Source organism: Aquila chrysaetos, chromosome 25 (genome assembly GCF_900496995.4).
Source record: "Aquila chrysaetos chrysaetos chromosome 25, bAquChr1.4, whole genome shotgun sequence".
Lineage (NCBI taxonomy): Eukaryota > Metazoa > Chordata > Aves > Accipitriformes > Accipitridae > Aquila > Aquila chrysaetos.
In genome coordinates, this window is record NC_044028.1 from 12,867,506 (window position 1) to 12,890,070 (window position 22,565).

The 22,565-nt window shown below is 42.4% G+C and overlaps 2 protein-coding genes across 4 annotated transcripts; one reads left to right on the forward strand and one right to left on the reverse strand.

Moving 5' to 3' along the window:
- Positions 1-248: 248 nt before the first annotated feature.
- Positions 249-13,102, forward strand: TVP23A (trans-golgi network vesicle protein 23 homolog A). Of its 2 annotated transcripts, none has more exons than XM_030002236.2 (7): positions 249-415; positions 522-601; positions 5,816-5,960; positions 6,913-7,002; positions 10,303-10,428; positions 12,101-12,233; positions 12,660-13,102. In XM_030002236.2, the coding sequence occupies exons 1-7, from the start codon at positions 407-409 to the stop codon at positions 12,719-12,721; spliced, it is 645 nt and encodes a 214-aa protein (XP_029858096.1). In that variant the 5' UTR covers positions 249-406; the 3' UTR covers positions 12,722-13,102. The 2 variants fall into 2 exon arrangements, with proteins under 2 accessions (XP_029858096.1, XP_029858098.1); XM_030002238.2 differs by having other exon boundaries at positions 253-415; positions 12,101-12,230.
- Positions 13,103-13,751: 649 nt separating this feature from the next.
- NUBP1 (nucleotide binding protein 1) lies at positions 13,752-20,204 on the reverse strand. Of its 2 annotated transcripts, XM_030002235.2 has the most exons (11): positions 20,142-20,204; positions 19,953-20,054; positions 19,640-19,776; positions 19,251-19,319; positions 18,680-18,712; positions 17,847-17,937; positions 16,762-16,916; positions 15,553-15,663; positions 15,326-15,428; positions 14,506-14,589; positions 13,752-13,920 (listed from the first exon to the last, which is right to left on the reverse strand). In XM_030002235.2, exons 1-11 carry the CDS (start codon positions 20,173-20,175, stop codon positions 13,868-13,870), a joined length of 972 nt encoding a protein of 323 aa, XP_029858095.1. In that variant the 5' UTR covers positions 20,176-20,204; the 3' UTR covers positions 13,752-13,867. The 2 variants fall into 2 exon arrangements, with proteins under 2 accessions (XP_029858095.1, XP_040975999.1); XM_041120065.1 differs by lacking the exon at positions 15,553-15,663.
- Positions 20,205-22,565: the final 2,361 nt, after the last annotated feature.

Consider the following 22,565-nt stretch of genomic DNA (forward strand, 5'->3'; position numbering starts at 1 on the left):
CTCCCGCTCCCCACGCCCGCGGCACGGCCCGCTGACGGAGCCCGCCCGGCCGCCCTGGCCTCGGCCTCGGCCGCCGCCGAGGGCCTCAACGCGGTGGGGCGGAGGGTGGCAGCCAAAGGCACCTCAGCGACGCGGCCGCAAGGGCGGAGGCGAGTCTCCCCGCCGGGCCCGGCACTAGCACCAGCTCCACTGGCGTCCGCCAGCCCCGGCCGCCGCCTCGGCCCGAGGGGGAGCCCCGCGCTTCGGCCCCCCGCCCCGGCAGCGCAGGGCAGGGCCGGCCCCGCCGCGGGCTCGGCCCGGGCAGGTGGCAGCCCGGACCCTTTTCCCTGAAACACCTCCCGGGCCCTGGCAGCCGCCGCGCCTGGCAGGCGGGCTGCAGGGCCGCGCCGGCCGGCCGAGGCGGAGGATGAAGCAGGTAGAGGCGGCGGCGGCGGGCGGCGCGGTGCGGGGCGGGGGGTGGCGGCGGCGGCGGCGGCGGCGGCTCTCCCGGTCCCTCCCCGCTGACGGGCTCCCCGCCGCAGGCGCTGGTGGACGACACCGAGGATGTGTCCCTCGACTTCGGGAGCGAGGAGGAGCTGGCGCTGCGGAAAGCAAAGATCAGGTAACGGCAGCGGAGCGGGAGCGGGCCCGGGGCCGCCGCGGAGGCCTCAGCGTCGCGGCGCCCGCCTGAGGTAGCCGGGCCCGGGCAGCCCTCGCCGCTCCAGCCGGCCTGACGCACTGAAATGCAAGCAACTCCCTTTAAACACTTGATTCCCGTTTCTTACAGGGAGGGCGGCGAAGCGCTGGAACGGGCTGCCCGGGGAGCCTCCGTGCCGGGGATGCTCCGTGCCGGGCAGCCAGCTCCGGCTGCCCGGGCTGGAGCCGGCGAGGCCCGCGGCCCCGCCAGCCGCACCGCTGCTGCCAGCCCAGCCGCTCGGCGCCGTCCTGCCCTTGGAAACAGAAATGTTGCACACCCAAAGCCAACGTATTCACAAAACGCACAACACCCAAACAGTGTTTTTGTTAGAGCTGCAGAAGTGGAGAGCGCTCTGGTCGTCCGCAAAACCAGTTATGCAGCAGAGCGCTCTGGGCATTGCATCGCACGCCCAGCTGAAGGGAAATGGGAAGTTGTTTGCAATAAAGCTGCCATGTTTTCCTTCCACGGGACATGATGTTACATGAAATATACTATATCTTATCCTTGTAGCTGTTACCTAAGAAAACCCAGCCCATTGATCCATCTTATCTGTCAGGTTAAGCAGTCTACCCGTTACATTACCAGAGGTGTCACTGCAGCTTTGTCTGCACCGAGGTCCCGGGCGACAGAGCTGTTGTTCCATCTGTGGCTTTTGAAGAATCTCCAGCCAAAGAGTGTCAAGGGAAGAGTTTTATGTCAAAAGGAATTATACATACGCGTGCACTCATCAATAATGTATAATCAGCTTTGATTTATATTGCTTTCTACTTTCCACCTTGCCCCAGTTTCCTCTGGTCCATTACAATGTTAATATTTTCTTGTAGCTGTAAACAAAGAAAAATAAGAGACGTTAAGCCTAACACAAATGTTATCTGAGATGTGCAAACAAGCAATCACGTATGTAGCTTTATGATACAATTACTCTGTTTTACTAGTCTCCAGTGAAGCATGTCTGCCCTTCCAGTGCATGGGACTTTACAACTACACGATGAGTCAGCCATGACACAAGATTAATATTCCCAGAGTTGCTTTGTTTCTGTGCTCTAGTAGCAGCACACATTTTAAGTGAAGGTTTATATTTTGGTGCAGTGTTGGAGAACATAACCTAAACTGGGAAATACAGCTTAGGAGTGTCTTGAGCACACGAGCCACGGATTCAGTCTATGGGACAAGACCAGAGTTAGTATGAAGTAAAACCACCCTGAAACGTTTGTAGGAGGTCCACAGCACCAGTTTAGAGATCTGTTCCTACTGGTTCATGGTACTTGATATTATAGACAGGCAAAGTATAAAACCATACTAATTATTGATCCACTTTGTGTAGATACTTATTTGATTAGAGACTGCTCTTCTTTCTTGCCCTCATTGTGACAATACTAAAAGATAATCTCATACTGTGTCCTGGTTTCAGCTGGGATAGAGTTAATTTTCTTTTTAGTAGCTGGTACAGTGCTGTATTTTGGATTTAATGTGAGACTAATGTTGATAACACACTGATGTTTTCAGTTGTTGCTAAGTAGCGCTTATCCTAAGTCAAGGCTTTTTCAGTTTCCCATGCTCTGCCAGCGAGCAGGTGCACAAGAAGCTGGGAGGGAGCATAGCCAGGACAGCTGACCCAAACTGGCCAAAGGGATATTCCATACCATAGAATGTCATGCACAGTATGTAAACTGGGGCGAGTTGGTGGGGGGGGGGTGCAGATCACTGCTCAGGCATTGGTCAGCAGGTGCATTTTGCATCACTTGTCTTTTTCTTGGTTTTTTAAAAAAAAATTATTATATTCCTTTTCGTTATTATTATGTTTTATACTTGTTAGTATTACATTTTCTTTTACTTTAGTTATTAAATTATTCTTATCTCAACCCACAAGTTTTACTTTTTCCAATTCTCTTCCCCATCCCAGTGGGAGGTGGGGGGAGTGAGCAAGCAGCTGCATGGTGCCTGGTTGCTGGCTGGGGTTAAAGCACGACATACTGAAAAACATTCTGCTATAGAATACAGAAATGAAACTCCTTACATGGTTCACACAGAAGTTTGTTTTTATATTTCTGAAGAATCTTGTGCAAACAAGCCTGGAACACACCCACGTGCTGCAAAATTTTGTTGTCTTGTTAGAGAGCATAATAACATGTTCCAATCATTTGTCTTTATCCCAATTTCATATATCTTGAACTTGGTTAGAATTTGCATAAGCTATAACAAGTTGTGCGTTTATGATTCTCGAAGGTATATGCAAGTGCTCCTTAAAAGCAAAAGGTATGCAGATAGTGATTTAGTTAGTGGCTACTTTCATAAGAAGGTTAGGAAAAAAGATAACTTACACCATCTTTGCAGTTCATTGCAGTACCAGAACATTTGATCTGGAACAGTTAAGAGCATATGTTCGCTTCTTTTTCAAATCAGCCAGGTCACACAAGATCATCAAGCCAGAGAGCCTGTTCGTTCAAAATTTGCCTAGATATATTTGAAGTACCAGACAGAGGTATAAGAAGTAGCATATAAAGTGCTGCCTTGGCACTTCTGGGCAGGTACTGGGAATGATTCTCCTGTGGTTCAGCAGCATACCTTAGGGTTGACCCAGTTTGATTCTTGAATATGGGATGCAACTAAATTCATAACAGCTCATTCCTATCCTAATAGGCATCATGCTTGCAAAATGAACAGAGCTTATTGTAACAAGGTAAATGGTAATCATTTAGCCTTAAGGCTCCAGTTCTACACTATATGGATGTTTAGATGCAACAGGATAACTAAAAGTCCAAGCAAGAGGGTTGCTATGCCTTCAGGAGCAAACGTGTAGTAAGCAGAGCCAGTGCAGAGTTTTAGTTACCTTTATCAGATTTGAATGAAAAAAAAAAAAGTTACCATGTTCTAAAGCCTATACTGTCTTCCATTAGTACAAGAAATCACGTAAGTTTATACAATGATTCCTTAATGCCATTGTATTTCTGGAAATTAGCTTTTAAAAATATTTATAAAGTACAGTTGATTTCAATTCAATATAAATGCCTTCACTTAAGAAAAGCTGTGAAGTTTTTTGTTTCAAAAAGGATGCAGATGGTTTAGCTTCAGGTTTTAAAAGACAATTTTATCTATGTGGGATTATCTCCTCATTAAAAATTCTGTTCGTATATGATAGGAGCTGTAAGTTTCATCTGAATGGCTGTGAATTAAGAAAATACATTTGTTCTGTTAAGTGAGGAAGTGAATGGTTTATTTACTGGATTCCATTAGCTTCAGAATTATGTTTATTTTAAAAGCATAAATAGGTAGACATTTTCTGAGATTGAGAGTTGTCTAAAGAATGAGGTACAAATTTTGATACACCTCCATATTCCTCCCCTAGGACAAGAACCTGCAAGTCTGTGTCTTTGGCTTAGCTAGCCATATCCTTGTGAGAGGACTGATATTCTATAGTCTCAATAAAGTGTTTAGCGCTGTAATAAATGTGAGCCTCTTGCTTACGTACTGTTTTTTTAGTAAACACCCTTCAAAGCTTGATGTTGGAACAGATTATTCAGCATCCAAACAGTAATTCATCATCTGACTTCCAAAATGAAACACTACTTCTCTAAAGTTACTTTCACATTTGAACCACTGATAGAGTTATGAAAGCTCAGTCCACCCTGAATGCTTTAGGGTTGTGACTATGAATAGCTGGTATTGGCACAAGATACCACTTGTGTAGCAATGTAGCGAACTCTTACATCATCTTGAACAAGATCAAGACTTGAAGTAGCAAGACACTTAACGGTTTTTGACAGTTCACAATATTCCCTCTGCTCCACCCACCCACCTACCCATCTGCTTATGGCAGAAAAAGCTCCTTTCACTTAAAATGTCACATGTTTAGTTTTAAGTCAGAATTAAGTTTTTGGAAAGTTTGAGGTTAGCATGGGCATGATCAGGAGTAAACAAACTACAGCTGTGTGTCATTCTTGCTTCTCCAGTCATGTGTGTGTAGTACTACAAGCACAATATTGCCATTCTAGAATAGATAATTACTAGAACAGTTAAACAGCTATAGAATAATAATATTACAATAAAGATATAACTATTACAATTTAATTATAATTTAAGTTTATAATAAACAATTTTAATTGTGTGTATATTATATGTATCATTTTATTATACACAATAATAGAAAAACAAATGTAATAGTTGAATAGTTTATTATGACCTAGGCCATGTTACCTGTTTACAGAGGTAGAGGAGCTTAATGAAGCAATTGCTGAGTTAAAAAATATTCAGAAAACAAGTTTTATTCACTCAGCTTCAAGGGAAGAAGTTACTTAAATGCAATAGCCTCTAGTTAATTGTCACTTTAAACTAATTAACACAAATGTACACAACTGTACAGAATAAGTTTTTGTAGTTAGCATATTGCCCTGAAAATTGTCCTGTGCTCAATATAGCATTCTCCAACACCCCTGTCTTACTGTACAGGCCAGTATTCTATGCCATATAGTTACTTCTACCACTGAAATTCTCCTTTATTTTGTTGTGGACAAAATTTAGTGTGACGAGCAAAGCACAAGTATCTAGTGAAATTAATGAACATTCATTCATAAGAACTGTTAGATTCCCAAATCATACTCCCTCTGTAAAAGGAAGTGTTTGGTTTCAGACATTACATATGAAGGTTCATTTTGTCTTAGACCCAACAGCTATATTTTTTTTAAATTTTTTTTTAGTTTCAGAGTTCCTGTTCTTGTTTTCAGAACAGTTCTGAAAGGCGTAAGATGTCTCAATTCTTTTGTGCCTTTCAATGCCGATTTATTTCATGAAACGATGAGGACTTTAGGGTACAGTGTTGAACACAACCACTAAATTCCTTCATGCAGTACCAAAGAAACAGGTGAAAGACTCCAGGTTTTGTTCTATCTTTGAGAAAGTTTTGACATGAATAACACATTCCATCTTTTAGCTTTAGATTGAAGGTTGGCTATTGGAAGTACTATTGCTTTGATAATGAAGATAGACATCAACATATGAAATAATAGCAGCTACAAACCAAAATACCATTATAGAGTAAAAGTAGTTGTGTTATGCTACATTGTTAGGAAATACTGTAACATTCCTTCTGGTCCCATAACTTCCTAAGTGCGTGCTCTGTGTTGTTGTTTTTTTTTCTTCTAGGCACCCACTGGCCACCTTTTTCCACCTGTTTTTCCGAGTGAGTGCTATTATTACCTACTTGTTCTGTGACTGGTTCAGCAACAGTTTTGTTGCCTGTTTTGTCACTATTCTCCTTCTTCTATCCTTTGACTTTTGGTCAGTTAAGGTAAGATGACCCTGAATAGTAATTACCTTTGAAAGTATTTTATGTGCCATTAAATAAAAGAAAAAGGGAAATATGTAAACTGATGAAAGTGACAAAGACATTGTGATCTGGTGATTTATTAAATGTCTAACCCATTTAATTAAGACATTTATATATCTTAGTTACTGTTAACTCTTGTCTATGGCTGATGGGAGCTACTAATATGGTGAGAAAATTGCCTTGCCATAGGTAGATTTTTGTTTGTATGCTTTCCTCCTTAAAAAAAAAAAAAAAAAAGTCAGTCATGCTGACTTTCAGTAATAGATGCCAAAGGATGTCTAAAGCTGCAGTACTGTGCCCAGACCCTGCAGGCAGGAGCTGCAGAAGGCTCCTGGGGGCCCAACTACGGCATCAGTGCCCTAATCACATGCAGGCAGGTGGGTCAGGCCAGCCCAGAATCCCAGGGGCTCCACATGTGGAACAAGGCTTTTGTTTTGTAGAAGTGAAGCATTGATGCATCTCCAGTATACTGAAAGCTTCTAGTATTCATCCAGGTGCAGAAATATTTTCTTAATTTGTTTGCTTGATTCCACACAGCTTACTTGCTTGTAATTAATATTCCATTTTTTCAGTGTGTTTTTGTTTGCAGTTCTCCTGTCTTACTGAGGAAATTTGTTTATTGGGGGTTTCTCCAACTAACTGACTTAGAAAAGATACATCCTATAATTTCTTACCTAAATCAATATTATTGTGCTAATCATCATATTAGAAGAAGAGAACAGGCCTCTCAATTTGTGGTAACGCATCCATTCTTAATGACTGTTGTGCTCAAGCTGGCACCGCTTTTTGAATTAGTTTTAGTATTTGATAAAAGAATATGATTTTCAGACATGCTTGCCTTTTTTTTTTTTAATGTTAGTCTGACAAGTGGATTATGCTACTGATTAATTCAAATAATTGTTTCTGTCACTAGAACGTGACAGGAAGACTCTTAGTTGGTTTGCGTTGGTGGAACCAGATTGATGAAGATGGAAAAAGCCACTGGGTGTTTGAAGCAAAAAGGGTAAGTATGTTAATAAACATAGGCACAGGACAAGCAGAATCCATAGGAAAGCTTGTAAAGCTGATATTATGTCAAATAAAGTAACAAATAGGGCGCCTTTGTAACGGTTACATTATCTTCTACAGAAGCTGGACAAAAAGTAAGTAAGTATTCAGTTGCAAGCACACTGGATTGTTGCAGCCTGGAAGCGTTCAGGGCAAAACTGGTCTCACAACATAGTCATCATATGCATCAGCAGCACAGATATTCATAGCATGGTACTGTCGGTATGGTTTGTTTCTGGTAGTTCTATTATTTTTTAGCGAGAACATCTTGTAATAAACACATCTTCCCATGGTTAATTGCAACATAGAATCCGCTTCAGGAAAGATCTATGTTGAAAGCAATGTTGAATAGTTCAAATTCAGTATTGTAAAATGAGTATTTTATTCATGCTGATGGAATATGGTGGGGAATAGAACCCACATCACAGAGCATTCCGATGCTGCTAGTGCTCCCCCGGATCACCCTGAGCACAAAAGCTATAAAATGGCACTTGGCATCGCTGCCAGAGTCAAGACCGCAGGTTTTTGCTTTCATTTGCTAACATCCTCTCTACAGCCCCATTCAGGCGAGAGCCTGGTCGAACACCACTTCAAGTGCTACTCGCTCGGGCGTTCCTTTCCAGCCAGTCCGGCCGTGCGCACAGCCTGGCTTCTGAGCCCGGAGTGAAATACTGTGGCTGTGCAGGTCTGGAGGGCCCTCTAGCAGCCCTGCGACCGCTTGCAAGCAGAATGCGGCCGGGCAGGAGCGCAGCCGGCAGTGGGGCTGCGCACCGTTAAGAGGATAACGGATGCTCACGTTCTTCCTGTGATCCGAGTGAAACCTAAAGAGAGACTATAGGCAAGCCTACATGAAAGCAAAGAAACTAGAAGACCTTCAGAGTTTCTTAGTTCTGTCAAGCCGAGACAGTAAGCAAGAGCTTTCTTAGCACTTAATAGCAATGGTATCAATAAAATGACCTCCCGACCTCAAAATTCCTGTGAGATGAGCAAGCCTAATTCACCTACTACAGTTTGTTAATTCTAGCCTAGAGGGACAAAGTTGACTCATCTGTATGGGCTAAAGCCTTCAAAAAAATTTTGGCAAATGGTAGCTTGATTAATGTGAAAATCATAGTACCGCAAGAAGGAACATGTAATTAGAGTGGATTGTGTTTTTTGTCATGGTTTATCCATGAGGAGTACTTTGTCATGGCAAGGTCCTGGAATACATGCAATTCTCTTACCTTCCAGAGTCAGGCATTCTCCACCTCCTTTGCCAGTCCTCTGGCAACTTTTTAAGATCTCTTGCTTTCATAGGACGGTCTGGGTTGGAAGGGACCTTACAGATCACCTAGTTCCAACCCCCCTGCCATGGGCAGGGACACCTTCCACTAGACCAGATTGACTGAAAGCCCCATCCAACCTGGCCTTGAAGTTTACCCTCTTGCTTTACAGGTAAATTTGCTTAGAAACATTACAAGTCACTCACCAACAATAAACAGCTAATTCCTGGTGCGCTGCTGATGCAGCAGAGGTTTGTCCTTGAAATCCTGTCTTCTGCTGAGGTTTGCTGGAAAAAAAGTAATTCTTACACTTATGTTCCAAACACCATAACTCCCCTCTCTTTTCTTTGGGATGACTGGAGCCTTTTGTAATCTTGCTCATCAAATTAACTAGGTCTTTTAGATGCAGAGCTCTCAGGTGTATTGACTTTTTTTTCTTGTAAATAGTGCTAATGCAATGTTACCGTTGGGTAATTTGGGATACAGGTGATACCCCTTTTATTGACTCAGAACATCTGTCTTTTTCTGTAACTGTGAAGGCATAGAACATTATTCTCTGGACTGCTGCAACATGACTGGTTTAGAGGGTACATGAAAAATTAAAGACACCTTGTAATTATTGCATCTTTCAGGGTTTTCTTAGGTAAGATAGAGTAACTTAACTGTATTTACAAGTTGGATGATGTTGTCTGCCTCGTGATGGATGGATGGTTGGATGGATGAGTTACTTTTACATGGAGAATTCAAGATACTGAAAATGAACTAAAAGTGTTCAGTTTTCAGAGTCCACAGGGTTTTCTTTTTCCAGTTGTGAAGCTTGTATTTCAGAAGCTAGCACTAGTGGTGGTTGAGTGGTCTGAGGTTTAGAGTGAGATTTTGAATTCTGGTCTCCTAGGAAAGATCAGAACCTGCTGAACAATTCTCTTTCTTTAGGTTCTTTTAAGCATTAGGAGTTAAGAGTGAGCCTTTCAGTGTAGATAGAGACACATGGGTTGTGCTGACCTGAAGAAATCTGCAACCAGGGCTTTTTGCAGCCTGCTTTGAGGCTTTTTTGCTCTTCCTGAAGAACACAAATAAAGCACCGTGAATAACAATGCCTCTTTCAGAGAGATGCCAGCAGTTACTATGGTGTCCAACACTAGTATTACAGAAGAGGCATTTTTGAAGCTACAGTTATTAATTTATGGAATATCAGTGGATTCCACAAGCATAACTGAAGTATTAGTTTATGTAATAGAAAACTAAGCTTCATGCAAGATTTAAATTAAGCTAAGATACTGCACGTTTTTAAGAAAATGTATGGAAATGGATACCATTATGAGAATTTCATTGTCTGAGCTGGAACCACCTGATAAATCCTGTAGGGGATCTTTAAAATTTGCTTGTTAGCACTTGCAACAGCTCATTGCAATTTCCACATTAGATACTATAGCTTTTCTGATACTAGAGTGATTCCCCCCGCCCCCCCCCCCCCCCCCCCCCCCCCCCCCCCCCGCTTTTGATTTGTGAACTGGGTACATGTCACAAATCTACACTACAGACAGTGAAGTATTCACACTAAAGTTCTGCTTGTAACACCGTCTTCCTGTTTCACCCTTTTCTAAGGCCTTGGTAAAGTTTGAATCTAATGTAAAAGTTAACTCACTATTTCTGAATTTTAAAAGCAATTGTCAGTGTAACAGAACTTTGACTTTAAAATACTACTAATCTGTAGTGTTAGTGGGAGCTGTCATTGACAAAAGCAATAATTATCTCATTTGAATATGAACAGAGACTGGAACATTTTGAAAAGAAAATGCTGTCACGTACAGTAGGGCAGCAGGCAGAAAACTTGGCATTTGCTACTTCTCTTCTTATTCAATCTTCCTTCTATGCATATAATAAGTGAAATTTAGGTGAAGAAGTAATTTTGTCCATTGTTCCTCCTCTGCTGATTTGTTATTTATTCTGGATTTTGTCTTTGTGACTAGTAGTTTCAATAATTTTCATTCTAGGTGCCTACAATAGCTGCCTCAACTGAAGCTGAAGCTCGAATCTTTTGGCTTGGCCTCATTATCTGTCCAGTTATTTGGACAATGTTTTTCTTTAGCACCTTGTTCTCCTTGAAGCTGAAATGGCTGGTAAGTCTGGGGGTACTGAAAGAACTATGGCTGACGGACAACGTTGCTAGAGGGAAAACCCAGATCTGTTAGTTTTGCAACAGTCTTTGAACCAAATCTTCCAACAGTACAAAAATTCCACTAACAGCTTCAAGAAATCACAAGGAGTTTTCTGCAGTCAAGCCCTGTGCTCTGGAATGGATTAGTAATTTTTAGCCCCACTTCCACTAGGTTATCAGATGTCAACTCCTTCATCTAACTTGAGAAACTTAAGTGCTTGGCAAAATTACAGACTTCTTTTTAACTGTAGCAACTTTTCCCCAACTTATTTCAGTCAAAGGAAACTAACAGGAGAGGACAAAAAATGAACCAGTGATGCTGGTTTTCAGGTTTTCACATCTCCTTGGGACTTGAATGTTACTTCCTCTTAAAAGTAAGGATTTTAGATCTCTGGTACCATTCCCTTTTGAAAGAACCAGTATCATAGTGCTTACAACCTTGATAAATTGAGCTATAAGTGTGTATTTTATACGGTATTTATAAGCCATGTAGTCCACAAAAAGAAGAAAAACCTTACACATTTTTCTAAATACAAGAAGAAATTTACCCCATATATTGCATTATGTTAAGATGTTTTTGTCTATGAAATCTTCATGTTTTCCCCCGTAAACGTTAGTGCTTTGATAATCACCATAGAATTCATTTTGTCAAGTTCCTAGCCATGCTAAGTACAATTTCTTAATTCTGTTTGCAAAGATAAAAAGTGTCTTGGACATGTGCAGCTACATAACCAGTAATAGCCAAGATTACATTTTATTATTAAATGAAACAGGAAATTCAGCTGTGGGTATGAATCAATTGCAAATCATTAGCTGTTTTCTAGTGCCCAAAATGGCATAGCTAAACAAGCAATAGTTAAAATTAAACCAGCAGTTGTTCTCCACAGCTCCACCTTTTTTTTTTTTTTTTTTTTTTTTTGAAAACCAGAGATTGTTTGCTAAACTAAGAGCTGGTTGGAGAAGGAACCCTAACCAGCCCTGGAGGCAGGTTGCTCAGATGCTTGTAAAAGGCAAGTTACACAAATGAAAATAGGATAGCTCCCAGGAAACTGTTTCTGAGGCTAAGAAAAACATTTTTTGTAAGCTATTTCATTAGTCAATCAGATGGGTTCTGCCTGCTGCTAAGCCTATAGTACCACAAAAGGATCTAATTATTTTCACTGCCTGTTAATGCTAGATATTGATTGATATCTGTCGATGCTCTTTGTAAATCTGTAAGTTATGGGATCTTATTTGTATATAATAAGGCATTTGTCAGCTAAACAAGCCTGTAGGTTTGCTATGTCTCCGGATGTGAAACTTTCAGATACAAATCAGGCTTAAAAAAAGTGAAATTATTATGGAATCAGTTGAATAGGTCCTTTTTTGAATAAATGCTTTTAGGAAAGTAATGAAGTCTTTCAAGATACAGAATGACAAAAAAAATTTGGATCAATGTTTAGATAAAAAGAGAGGCATTTTGTAGAAAGGAACTGTTGTTTGACATGATTGGATCTCTTTGAAGGTCATTTATTATTGGAGGGAATATCCCCCTCTTACAGCATGTATGTATACCTAAGTAGTATATATATTCTATAAATGCAGCCCATAGATAGCAGTGTATTTGTCCCAGCTGAACTTTTGTTTGTCCACAGGCTCTTGTGATAGCTGGGATCTCCCTTCAGACTGCTAATTTATATGGCTACATCCACTGCAAAGTAGGGGGACAAAAAAGCATCAGCAGAGTAACTTCAAGGTTTTTTGTCACAGCGGATGTTCCCAAGAGTAAGTACGGAGTTGGTCCATCAGCTACAGCCCATGAAACATCACATACCGACCTGCCTCACGCTGTTGGTTTTGGCTCTTTCCGGGTCTTAGTTTCTAAAATAATTCCTGGCAGGGCTATCTTGGTTTTCCAATAAGCCTTTCTTGTGGAACTTGCTCGGAGGGGCTGTACCCCATGTCACTTTGCTCTCTGTTTGGAAGCCTGCTGAAGCTTCACAGCTGAGCTGCTTCCAAGCCCCAAGAAGAACGTCCTCTAAGTTAAATCCTCGGAGGGATGCCTTCTGAGGTGTTATAATGCCTCTGCTTAGGCACAGCTGGGAGAGCGATCTTCAACCCTCAGGCTTCCACCAGGCTCTTCCCTGCTTTTTAGAAAAGATTCCTACATAGTAGGTTACGCTAACACCCACACTTCCTGTGTTCATTCTACAGGACAGACAAGGAGGATTTCAGGAGGCCACATTGAAGTACATGGGAAGACAGGCACTAGATAATGAAATAAAGAACTAAAAGGATGAGCAGTAAAAATACTCACTTATGAAAGCTGTTCTTCATATGAAGGTATTTAAGTAAAGCACTTCTACAATTATACCTGCATGAAATAATAAGGATTTTATGTAATTTGTGTTTGAGTCTTTAGATTCTGAAAGGTTTTAGAGTCTGTGTTACTTAAAAGTGTCACCAAAAAGCAGTTTGTATAGGCACAAAAACAATGCTTATGGTTTATACAGACCACACTTCCTTGAAAAAAAAAAAAAAAAAAATCTGCCAACTAACATGAAACTGTTGGGTTATCTTAACCAAGAATTAGAATGTAATCAGAAGACAATGCTCGTTTGTTTAATTTTGGAACTACAATAAAGAAAATCAAACTACCTTTCCCTCTTGTACACAATACTGATTTCTCAAAGCTTTGATTTGTCAATAAAAAGGGGAATTACAATCACAAAGGGCCTCCTAGTTAGTAAAGATACCGAATGTTTATTTTTTGAGTGTTCAGGCTTAGCCTCAAGTAGAAGAAAGAACAAAAGTCACGTAGCACGTTCACAGAGTACTTGTGTGAAGCAGCCAGTTATGTATAAATAGTTAAAATATCTTACTCTGATACCTGTAATAAATATTGTACTTGTACTGTAATTAACTTGCCTAAACTCTAGTAGGTTTTTATTTTAAAGCTGATGCCAATTATAAAAAAAGGAGACATGACTACACTGAATTTCCCTCTAAATACAGATCTTTTCCACTGAAAGCAAAGATATGCACGTGCATAGTACATACATTAGATACAACGTCCCCATGTCAGCGAAGCGTATTTTACATTCAGCTTTCTAAATAACATCTTGTATGCACAGGTCTTCAAACACCAACTTCATATTCAGGCCGTTAGTACCATGACACCGGAGGCAGGTTGTTCCTTATGTAACACAGACGAAGACTCAGTTTTACAGCTTTCTAGCAAGCTTTGAGACCACCTGTGAACTACAAGAATCTTGAACTATGGAAAAAAAAACTAAGGCAAGAACATTTATATTAAGAATTTATTTGCAATATATAAAAAGAATACATTCCTTCTATTAAATCAAGGCATAAGTTACTTTTCTATAATTAAATGTGAACTACATTTTTATTCCATTCATAGATTAGATAATTTTCTCTTCTTGAAAAGGGTGTTGATCACAGTATTCCTGAATTCCTGCAAAGACAGGGAAAAAGTAATATAAATATTTCAGTTGCACATCAGGAGTTAGTTATTGCTGCATCACTCTGTCCCCTATTGGTACAAATTACCACAAGTTGGGCCTTTATCACAGTGAAAATGGCTTTAGGAATTTCCCAGCTGTTTGTATTTTGAAACTGCACATCACCAGCTCTTTAGGTAGTTTTTGTATGGGGTTTTTGTGCAATTACAATTAGAAGTGGAGGCAATAATTAGCCAGCTGTAGCGTACTCAACTATGGTGAGCACCCCTCCTCCACAGGCCTGCTTGAGAATCTTAGAACTTTTCTGTGAGAGCAAGCACACACTCATCTTTTCTGAAAATTAACGATTGAAGCCGAACATTGAAACCAGTTATTAAATACCGTTTCATTATCACTTTAAAAGCCTGTCCTAACTGATGCCCAGAAGCATCTGTTTGCATCTGTTACTTTCGTAATTGCTATGCCCATCTGTTTTTACTATTTGTGGCAGAATAACGTAATTCTGTTTAGCACCTTTATGTATTGCAGAAGTGCTCAGAACTGAAAGGATTCATTTGCACAGCGATTTTCAGACTTACTTTGAATGATATTCCTGTAAGATGATGTAGCTGGAGACTCAGGTGCTTCAGACAAGAAAGACTGGCCTTTGTCACAACTTCTTCCTTGAAGGACAGGGGAAAACATGAAAGTAAAGCAACAGGAAATGATGAACTTTTCTTTATTTTACCCTTTATCCCGCTACCAGTTATACCCTTCCAAAGAGCCACTTGCATCTGTTCCTTTTAAGAAGTCCTTATGTCAGTAATGTAACTAGAACTACAGCTTACAGTTTTACAAAGGAATACTATTGGCAGAAACCTTCAGTCATTATTTGGAAGTACTGACCTGTTCCTTGATGTCATTAAATCAAGTATTAATTGGTAATAGCCAGTGGGCAAGGAACCAGGCCTTCTCACTATCCACAACAGAATTTGGGTGGTGCCAGTAACAGTGAAGTTAAAGTGCTAGTTTTAATGCTTAATGTCTACAAGATACTCTTCTTCGTAGTAGTTATGATTTTACTCAGTCTGCACTTCCAGGTGATTTCACCAAAGAGAAAGACATGTTGTACTTCAAATACGATTATACAACGGAAAAGATGCATCATCTAATCTTGATCAAGACAAAGTTTCAGGCTAAGGAAATTATCCTAGCGCTTTCCTCTTTTCACACCATGCTATGTCGCAGTTCCAGTAACTTTTGATTCAAAAAAATGTTGTATCTAAAAGTGGATATTTATCTAAGAGATAAAATGTTTAATATTCTAATTTATCAGTGTCCAAGCCAGGGTTTTCCAGTAACAATGTCAGTATAGGAGGAAAAACTTGTTTTAAATGTAGTGCAATACAGTAACTTTACCTATTTGAGGATCTAGAGGCACTTTACCCAGGAGGGAAACATTTAAGTTCTGGCACATCTTCTCTGCACCTCCAGTAGTTGGGGGAAAGATCTGTGATTCATTCTGGGACAACATGAAAACCAGAGTTAAAATATTGCAATTCTGAGAACGAGGCGTTTTTGGACCAATGTTTTATATACAAACAACATCAAGATAAAAAAATGCTTTAATATACAGATAGCCTTACCTTACACTTTGGACAAATAAAGCCACTCATATTTTCCACAACACCTATGATTGGCAGTTTCACTTTATGGCAGAAGTTGATCTCCTTCCGAACATCCTGAAGTGATACTTCCTACAAGTATTAGGAAACACTGCTATTTTGAGTGGAATGTTTGGATGCCAAAACCCATTAAGTGACATCCTTAGAGCTATTTTAAAGAAAGTTCATAATGAATTATTACTGCTCGCTTCATATTTTGAGGAACACAAACCTGTGTTATGTGCTCTAGCAATAGGACAGGTACGACAGTTCTAGCCTACTGAATGTGGTTGTTTTGAAATCTGACTTGATTCAGCTGTATTTATGTTTTATTTCCTATATTAATCTCACATCTTTAGTTCTTTAAATGTAACTTTTTTACATTTTCAGTTTACAGAAAGACCCTTGGTATTCTCAATAGGGCAGGCAAGGACAAGAACCACCAGGCTTATGCTTATTGTCTCTTTTCAAATTAAATTTGAAATAGCTTATCATCCCCTCAGACTTTTCGCATATATGCCTGACCTCACTCAGTTCTCCTGTTCCCTTCTCCTTCCCTCACCACCTATCTGATATCGCCCTCACCACTTCACTTCCTTCACATTTTATTCTTTCAGCTGTTGTGGAAATCCCACGTGTCTTTTGCTAGTTTGATCTCGTGTTCCTTTCCAAAGCAGGCATTAAAGCCGAAGTTTGAATTTGATGTGTTTTGAGTTTCATCTCTCCAGGGATGGATTTTTGTTTTAAAAATGCACATCACAAAGTTGCCTACTGGAGGCAACAGGCTACTTCACATGGTGTCAAACAGTGCGCATCTTATCACTTAAAAACTAAACTTCTTACTGACTTCTGGACATTAAGCCCTTGGCAGGTAAATTACAGATTTGCAATGATGCAAACTCTAATATTGAAAAAGGAACTGAAATACTGCGTTTCCCTTCACCACACAAATCACGAAAGCTTTTGGTTATGAACTGCTCAGTGGTTTTAGTGACCCACTCAGATCCCCTGAGTGCACTCCACTGAGACACGCATTTAACTCATAAACCAGGCAGCTGTAGGCACAAAACAATAAAGTCAACTCCCTTAGATTCTGTACCATCATTTCTCTCTAGGTAAACAGAGACTCTAAACCAAGGATTGGCTTTAACTGCCATGATGCTTCTATCAATGGGAATTAAGTTCTCATACCTGAGGCGTAGTGATTATAACAGCACCATCTATGTGCGCTGCACTGAGATACTGCACAATAGATAAGTGTTCATCTGATGTTCCTGGAGGCGTATCTACAATCAGGTAGTCGATTTCACCCCAGTCCACGTCACGAAGAAACTGTTTGATCAACCCTAAAAGAAAGGATAAGAAAGTGGAAGGGAGAAAAAATATCTCCCTGTGTTTCAAAGTTTAGGGTCTACTTCAACTTTTATAGTCTAGGCATGCAGACTCTTCTGACTTGTCAACTTAAGTACAGAAATGCTTGTTTTGCCAAGGCTTTAAAAAAAAAAAAAAAAAATACAGAGTTGAGCTTCTAACTTCATCAAATGAGTATGTTCAACTAAAGAAAACAGGTAACCATTCACTCATTTTTTCACATAGCTTACTATACTATACTTACGTTATTCATTAATGTCCTGGTTTCAGCTGGGATAGAGTTAATTGTCTTCCTAGTAGCTGGTACAGTGCTATGTTTTGAGTTCAGTATGTGAAGAATGTTGATAACACTGATGTTTTCAGTTGTTGCTAAGTCGTGTTTAGTCTAAAGTCAAGGATTTTTCAGCTTCTCATGCCCAGCCAGTGAGAAAGCTGGAGGGGCACAAGACGTTGGCACAGGACGGAGCCAGGGCAGCTGACCCAAACTGGCCAACGGAGTATTCCATACCATGGGATGTCACATCCAGTATAGAAACTGGGGGGAGTGGGGGTGGGGGATCGCCACTTGGGGACTAACTGGGTGTCGATCGGTGGGTGGTGAGCAATTGTACTGTGCATCATTTGTACATTCCAATCCTTTTCTCATTACTGTTGTCATTTTATTAGTGTTATCATTATCATTACTAGTTTCTTCTTTTCTGTTCTATTAAACCGTTCTTATCTCAACCCACGAGTTTTACTTCTTTTCCGGATTTTCTCCCCCATCCCACTGGGTGGGTGGGGCGTGACTGAGCAGCTGTGTGGTGCTTAGTTGCTGGCTGGGATTAAACCACGACAATTAAACAAGCTCGTGACATTAAATCTTTCAAGTACATAAATTATTGTTGAAAACGCTTGATACGTACCATTTTTTTTTGGTCCCCTCCAGATGACAGCATCATCAGGACTACTAAGCAAGAACCCCACTGACATTACACCTAAGTTTTCTTCAACATACTGAAAGAGAAGTGCAGCAACTCAGTAGAGCATACAGAACAGTAAAGAAAGAGTAAAGAAACCAATTCTAAACCCAGATTTTATAGAAAAAGCAGTTGGGAGGCAGGGGGCAGAGACATTAAGAAAATAAAGGCAGACAACCTTATGCATCTCTTTTATCAAAGGCCATTAAAACCTACAGGTTTTGTGCAACGCTCACCAACTACATTCACAGACTGAAAAAAATCCAGTTGTAGTAAGATTTACAGTGGTTTATGAAATCACTGGAGAGAAGGCTAAAAGCAACTTTACCTCTCAGCATCAAGCTGTCTTTTTAACAGCATACACAAGCAAAAACTTTCCCTGCATTTTCTAAAGATTAATGAGGGTTTTTTTGGGGTGTAAGACACTTTTTGTCTGTCATTGAAAAGGTGACATACTATACAGCTGTGTGATAACCAGAAACAATGAAATGAAGTAACTTATGCTTATTACCTATAGTCTACTAGGAAAATCAGTAAACAAGAGACACTTAAAATAATAAGGTTATTTTAGAAATATTGTATTATTGTGATTAACAAAATAAATTTAACACTCTGATCTATATAGCCTGCATCCAGATTCTACAGAATCTAGATATTTACGTCATTACAAAAAGAACGAATAGAAGCACCCTCTGCTCCTCCCTCGTTTTTCACCTTAGAAGACAGTGCCCAACCCAAACAAACCCAAGAAACTTTCTGAAACAGCTGCACCAACTTACCACTGGAGACCATCCTGATCCACTCTGATGAACCTGAAAATTGAAGTGACACATAAAATTATGTTAGAAATAAGTACAGACATTCATGTGTTATGTAATGTAAGTCAAAACTGGGTAAATTGATCTCCTGCCTATAGGTACAATACTGCTTTACTGGAGCAGCTGAGTTAAAAACTGCAGAAGGGCCAGATCTCCATTAGTAAGTGAGTAATAACTGTTCAACCTTTTTGCAAGAAATGTACCCATGACTTTATATATTCATATAAAATATTCTAGTGCTGATAAAGAGCATCATGCTAACATTACTTAAGTTTTAAGTAGTCATGAATATGTGGCCGATATGCAGCAAAAGTTAAGTTTGCAGAACTGGTCATCCTGAAAGCAGACAACTCTTTTTACAAACTAAATTATGCTGAACTTCTCCATCTCACCTTCTTTATTTCCCTACTCACTGCCACACACATTTCCCAATAAGCAGTCCTTTTACAAGCTTTAAATCTACAAAACCCTAAAAAGTTAATGAAAAATTGAGCAGAAATGCCTTAAACAACATGCTTGAGCGTTCACTTACCTGTTCTCCTTCTAGACCCATCATTTTAGGGATTGATGGCCCACAGATATCTATGTCCAGCAGAGCAACCTGGAAGACAAACCAACCAACCCACCCCACTGGAAACAAGCTTGCACAGGACTGTCTCCAAAGTCTAAACCACGCAACGAAAACACGCGAGCGCCCTTAATACACGAACTAAGCTCAAACCCTTAACGAGAAGGGGAACACGATCAGTGCGGTCGTGCCCCTGGTGCTTGGTTATGCCCGGTGTGCCGCCGGGCAGGAGCCCGGGAGCACTGCCCGCAGGTGCCGGCCCCTGCCAGCTCCTCCCGCCCGCGGCTCCGAGACCCTCCGCCTCCGGGCTTCAAACCGCAGCGGCCGGCCCGGCCCGCCCCGCGCAGCCCAACCTGCTTGGCCTCGTCTGCCGCCAGCCCGTGAGCCAGGAGGGCGCTGAAGGTGCTCTTCCCCACGCCGCCCTTCCCGGAGAGCACCAGGATCGTGTGCTTCACGGCGCGCAGCCGCTCCCGCAGCTCCGCCGCCTCCGCTGCGGACGACACGGCCGCTGTCACCCCGGGCCTGCCCCCGCCCCCTCTGCACGCCCCGCCCCCTCTGCACGCCCCGCCCCCTCCGCGCGCCCCCGCCCCCTCCGCGCGCCCCCGCCCCCTCCGCGCGCCCCGCCCCGCGGCCCCTCAGCGCCCGCCGCCTGAGGGCCTTCCTCACCCGGGTCCGGGGCAGCGGCGCCGGCCGCGCAGAGCCTCTGGTTGGGGCATCCCTGGCAGGCGGCGGCCCTGCCCGCCTGGGCGCTGCCGGTCCCTGGGCAGTCTGCAACGGACAAGAAGAGCTGGAGCACGAGTGCCGGCGGCGGCCGGCCCGCCCGCCCGCCCCGCACGGCCGCGCCGCGCCCCTCACCCTCCGGCCGCGGCCCGCCCGCCGCCTCAGCCATGGCGCCCGCTGCCGCGTCACCCTCCGCCGGGCGAGAGAGTAGGCGGGGCTAGGGAAGGGAGCCGCGTGCCGCGCGCGCAGGCGCCGGCGGCGCCGGCTGCCGCCAGGGGGCGCTCGTGGGCGGCGCGCGCGGGTGCGGCGGCGGCGGGTGGGTGTGTCCTTCCCCGGGGGGGACGGGAGAGCGGGAACGCGGCTCCGCCCCCCCCGCCGGTCCGCCGCCGCGCGGGGCTCGCCCTCGGCCGGGCAGCGCTGCTGCGAGCCGGCGGCACCGGCCTCGGCAGAGGGCTGGCACGTAGGCAGCCGAGAGGCCGGCGGACGAGCCCAAGGAGAGACCTCATCGACGGCAGCGCGGCTTTAAAGCCGCGTTGACGTTTCTCCGCTGGAACCGCTTTAGACGGAGGCACTCGGCGGCGGTGCCGCAAACCCACGTCGGTGCCAAAACCCGGGTGTTAACGGAGGCGCCCGCGCAGCCAGCCCAGCAGCTCCCCCGGGCGGCCGGCCGCTCGGAGGAGACGTACTCCCGGAGCCGGGTCGGCTTAGGCGGCAGCACGGTGTTGCACAGCCGGCAAGGAAAGTACTGCGGGTTAACACGCTTCGCTTCTGTGCTGCAGAAGTTTTATGCCTAGGCGTTTATGTATCATTTCAGTAAAATCACGCCATTGCTGTATTTCATAGCAGTTTGGAATATATTCCAATTTCTGTACCTCACTGGTAGACAATTTCTATTAATTTAACGGGTACATTCGTTTGGAAGATTATTCTACCTTAACTTGGCCAATCAACTTCTGAGCCACCAGACAGCCACTGTATTTGGTACGTTAAAATTAATGAAATACATTAGTAACAAATTAATTTTCCAAACAAAAGAAGCGTGCACCAGCTTGTCATGTAATCTGGACCTTATTACCGGCCGCCTTACCCCAGTCACTACTCCCTTTCTGTCTCTCCCATGGCTGCCTGAGCACAGCCTTGTCCTCCCTTTCATTCGTAACATCACAGCCTAGGAACTGAATCACAGATTGCAAACATCGGTGATTATTCTTTGTACTGCTCATCAGCCCAGCACAAACTGACAGTACACCTGACTAAAAGCTGTGTGTGCAGACTGCAATTGTAAAACTGCATCACCTGAAGAGACCGACTGAGAATCCCCAACAGGGGATACCTTACCCACATTCAGCAAAAGACAATTCCTGCCTCAAAATGCTTCCAATCTACATAGAAATGAGCACTAAATCACGGAACCATATTTAGTCTTATGAGGAGGAAAATGGTTTTCCAAGGTCTTTGACAATCTTTTCACCTTCCCTTCATTTTCCCATTATCTATGTAAAAAGTTCTCACAGTACTGTTATGATTAAAATGGTGCAGAGTCCCAACCATTGTAAATGCAGCAACAGCCATCTCAACGGCTGTTACATGAGTAAAGCTTTGGTGTTCAGAATCAGCCATTAAATAGTGTAACCTCTTTGCTTTGGAAAAATGCACACAATATGTTCACATCCTTTAAAGAAGTTTTCAGTTTTTCTCCTGGAGGTGCACATAACAGGTACGAGCCTCAAAACAACAGTCCCTCTTGTCTTGGTTACTTCCCGTGAGACAGACTGAATTACTCCAGAGGCAGGGCCCGTGAATTCCAGTTTAAAAACCACTGATGGAGACTCAAGCTTGAGAGAAAGGCAGGTCGGGGCAGTGGTTTTGGAAGAACTGTGAGTGAACCAGCATGTTTCCTGCTCACAAAGCCTCCTTCTATTGCTTTGGTTGAGAGTGCTGTAAAAAGGGTATTTTTCTGATTTGAGCACAGTCAGGAGTCTCAGGTATTCCCATTTCTAACTGATTAGTCCGAAAACTTGATTGTTTTAACATACAAGTGTTTAAGTTACTATTGAAGGCAGTCTCACCTTGGAAACACAATGTATAGAAAAGAGTATCTGGTAATATTTGAAAAGGTAACAGCACATCCTGGTGTTAAATCTGTCTTTTTACGAGAAAAATACTGCAAAGTTATCTTTTTATGAACACTCTCCACTTCAAAAACTGCAAGGTTTTTAGAAAGAACACTCAGGGGCGGGGGGAACCACAAAAACTTCTGAATAACTGTCTACCTCCAAAACAATCCTTAGAAAAAAAAAGTTAAAATACATTTAATTAAGGTGTTTGAGGAGTTTGGCCTCTGTTTTTCAGTCATTAACAAATATGCTATTTCCATTTCAAGTAGATTTACCTCAGGTAAATGCTCATCACTACTTGTACAACTTCTGTACTTATTGCTTTGTAATTATCTTCTATGGGAAACTAATGAAAAAAATGTTATGTGGAAGTAGATCCAAATGTTTAAGCAAATTCAAATGTCTGGAGTGGGAGGAACTGGCCAGTAAGACATATCTGAGA